At 36.2% G+C, this 4,063-nt stretch overlaps 1 protein-coding gene across 1 annotated transcript in view; it reads right to left on the bottom strand.

Annotated features, from left to right (window-relative positions):
• Positions 1–355: 355 nt before the first annotated feature.
• Positions 356–4,063, bottom strand: part of LOC106880901 (uncharacterized) — a 7,055-nt gene continuing 3,347 nt past the window's right edge. The window contains exons 3-5 of the mRNA XM_014931064.2: positions 3,460–3,616; positions 2,267–2,414; positions 356–563 (exon numbers count right to left, since the gene is read on the bottom strand). Of these exons, the coding sequence (XP_014786550.2) occupies positions 371–563; positions 2,267–2,414; positions 3,460–3,616 (498 nt within the window). The 3' untranslated portion in view covers positions 356–370. The remainder of the gene's footprint in view (positions 564–2,266; positions 2,415–3,459; positions 3,617–4,063) is intronic.

Raw genomic sequence — 4,063 nt, 5'->3', positions numbered from 1 at the left:
CCACCACCACCACCACCACCACCACCACCATTACTACTACTACTACTATGCATATTCTTATGCATGATGATCACCACCAGGCACAAATCACATTTTATCACAGATTACACATGACCAACACCACTAAAACCACCACCACCTCTACCACCACCACCACCACCATAGTTGCTGCTAACCAATGAGGAAGCCCCTATGAGGTTACTCTCAATTTGCTAGGAACAGATAACAATCAAAACATATCCTATTCAAATCACAGCCCCATAAATAAAAGGGCACATCAGATGACGACGTAGTCCTTGTCTCCTTATACGCAGGGAAACGGACAGACGCAGACTAGTGACAGCTGGTATACCCTTGGTCATATATCTGCTCAGCAACTGCTGACCTGGGACCATATAACAACAACAACAACAACAACAACAACAACCACGAGAGACATAATACAGTTATTACCGACAAACAAGAGGTTGTAGGCCATGGTAGAGGCACATGTGATCCTCGCATTCAGCACCATCTGTGGGTTGGCATCATCAGCAGTCATGGTGTAACCGGCTTCTGCAAAACTGATTATTATTATTATTATTATTATTATTATTATTATCATCATCATCATTTAAGGCAGCGAGCTGGGAAAAATGCTCAGTGGTATTTCACCCGTCGCTACCTTCTGAGTTCAAATTCTGTCGAGGTTGACTGTGCCTTTTATCCTTTCGTGGTCAATAAATTAAGTACCAGTTGTGTACAGGATGTAACCTAATCGACTTAACCTCTTCCCCAAAATTTCAGGCCTTGTGCCTATAGTAGAAAGGATTATTATTATTATTTTTTTTATTATTATTATTATTATTATTATTATTATTATTATTATTGTTATTATTATTATTATTATTATTATTATTATTATTATTATTATTTTTTTTATTATTATTATTATTATTTTTTTTATTATTATTATTATTATTATTATTATTATTATTATTATTATTATTATTATTGTTATTATTATTATTATTATTATTATTATTATTATTATTGTTATTATTATTATTATTATTATTATTATTATTATTATTATTATTGTTATTATCATTAAGGCAGCAAGCTGGCAGAATTGTTAGCATGCTGGATGGAATGCTTAGCAGCTTTTCATCCATCTTTACATTCTGAGTTCAAATTCTGCAGAGATTGACTTTACCTTTACCTAACCCTAACTCTAACCCTTTTGGTGGTCAGTAAAATAAGTACCAGCCAAGCACTGGGGGTCGATGTAATCGACTAGTTCCATCACCCAAAATTTTAGGGCAAAGAAACTCATTGTATTCATTGGTAGGCCATTAAAATAAAGACAGCAGGTTGTTCATTTACAAAGTCATGTGATAGAGAGAGAAAAAAAAAAGGAAGAAAGAAGACAGAGAGAATAAGAAAAGAAGAAAAAAATTACAAAAGAAAACAAAGAATATAAAGGGAAAAAAAGGAAAGAAAATTCACAGCAACGATGTTGTTTTCAATATGTGTGTCGTACCAGATAAGACAGTCCTTGCACTTCCTGTATGGATGGTAAGCCAGGGATCATCCTATAATTTATTATTATTGAAGACATTGCACAGTGTCAAATATTGTGATATGGATTGCAGATAATGTGTCAAGTAAGGGTTTGTATTGTCTGTCAAGTCACAACAAGGACCTCAGACAGACAGTACTTTACACAATATGTGTGCAGTTCCAAGTAAAGCCAACTTTTGCAATACACATAGATTGTAAGGTATTTGTAAAGTGTCCCAATGTTTCTTCGGGTTGGGTGGTAGTGAACCCAATGCTCCAATGACAATATGGACAACTTTTATGTTTGACTCTCATAGCTGCCACATCTTGGTGATCTCAATTCTCAGGTCTCCATATTTATTGACGTTTTTACCTTTCATAATAATATGTTGATCTCCTGACATTGCCACATCAATTATTAGGCACTCTTGTTTGTCCCTCCTAAAGGTTACCATATCCACCTTGTCTGTCTGGAAATCAAAGACCCAAAGTTGAATGTTGTACGTTAATTATTCAGGAATGTAATAGAAAAAGAAAGGAAGAAAGAAAAGCCTGGAATGGGGAAGAAGGAAAGAGAAATGGCGAATCAGAGAACAAGAAGCTGAGAAACAGGATAAGATATATAAGTATGATAAAGGGATAGTTTAAGAAAAGACAGACTGACAGAGAATCTAATAAGTGAGGGAGAAAGATGGAGGAGATTAATATGACTTGTACAACATACTTCAAGGCTTCCACATAACTGCCCCGCATATAGGCATTGTAAGCCATGCTATTGTACAGCAGCATCTGTCGGTACTGAATGTTTCTAGATTTCAATACATTCATGGCCTTCTTGTAGTACACCATGGCTTCTTTGTATCCTCCATAACCTGTAGAAGACACACACAAATATTCTGTGTTACAACGATGCCCAAAGTAATAGTAACATCTACAACAACAACAAAAAGATCCATCACAAAAAAAACTGCAACACAATGTAAGGTTTACAATACTATATACAGGAAGGATTGTCCTGACAGCCATACCAAAAGCATACCAGAACCAGAAAGTATCTACTAATTTAAAAACAAAAAATACTAGTGGAAAATTTCAATGAAAACAGCAATCTGTTACAAACACAAGAGAACAGATATAGTTGCACAGTTATAGATTAACCATTAAGTTGGATTAGCTATTAAGCAAAATAAGCACATGCTTAGGACATCAAAAGGGGAGAGGAAGGAACCACAGAAATGGTAAATAGTCTATAACCATGTCCAGTAAGTTTACTGCTGTCAATTCACTGCAGGGAAAGTTCACCGTCATCAATTCATCGAAGGGAAAGTTCACCGTCATCAATTCACCGAATTAACAGTAACAATCATCCTAACCAGGATTGCCACATTATGTTGGCCATGGGGAACTATTCCTGAGCATCAGCAACAGGAAGAGCATCGGGCCAGTGGAAATTTACCTCAATAAACTCCAACCAATGTAAGCATGGGGAAGTGGATGCGAAAATGATGACGATGATATGATGTGGTGATGATGATGGTGGTGGTGGTAATGGTGATGATGACGATGATGATGATGATGATGATGATGGTGATAATGTTGATGACGGTGCTGGTGGTAATGATGGTGATGATAATGATGATGATGATGATGATGATGATAATGATGGTGATGATGACAATGATGATGATGATGATGATGGTGATAATGACGATGATGATGGTGATGATGTTGGTAATGATGGTGATGATGACAATGATGATGGTGATGACAATGACGATGATGATGGTGATAATGTTGATGACGGTGCTGGTGGTGATGATGGTGGTAATGATGGTGATGATGACAATGATGATGATGGTGGTGGTGGTGGTGGTGATGATGATCACACACATACACACACCATACTTATAATCCTACCTGGCAAATCTGTCAAAGATATACCATAAGTTATTTTCATAAAAGCTTGTTCCTCTTCGTTGCCAAACAACAGGGAGCTTTGTAGACAGGCTTCGAAAAACTGTCTTGAATCTCTAGGGTGACATATCATCAACATGTCTGAAGCTTTGAACGCTATCTGAAAGAAAAGAAAAAGAAAAAAAGAAACAAGTAAAGTGTTTCTTAAATCACAGATTAAGATTTAAAACCCCCACCACCCTACAAAAAAAAAAATACAAATGATTTCAGACATGCACTGGCATAGACAATTAGTAATAATCCTTGTTGCTATAAGCACAAGCCCCAAAATTTTTGGGGAAGATTCTAGTAAATTGCATTGACCCCAGTGCATAACTGTGTTACACATTCTGTGTTACAATGATGCCCAAAGTAATAGTAACATCTACAACGACAACGACACAGCAAGATCCATCACAAAAACTGCAACTCAATGCAAGGTTTACAATACTATATACAGGAAGGATTGTCCTGACAGCCATACCAAAAGCATACCAGAACCGGAACCAGAACCAGAAGCAGAAAGTATCTACCAATTTAAAAACAATCACAGATTAAGATTTGTAAT

The sequence above is a fragment of the Octopus bimaculoides genome, unplaced genomic scaffold, assembly GCF_001194135.2.
Source record: "Octopus bimaculoides isolate UCB-OBI-ISO-001 unplaced genomic scaffold, ASM119413v2 Scaffold_139006, whole genome shotgun sequence".
NCBI classification, from domain to species: Eukaryota; Metazoa; Mollusca; class Cephalopoda; order Octopoda; family Octopodidae; genus Octopus; species Octopus bimaculoides.
Note: the sequence above shows the minus strand (reverse complement) of the source record. Positions and strands in the feature narration are given on the sequence as shown.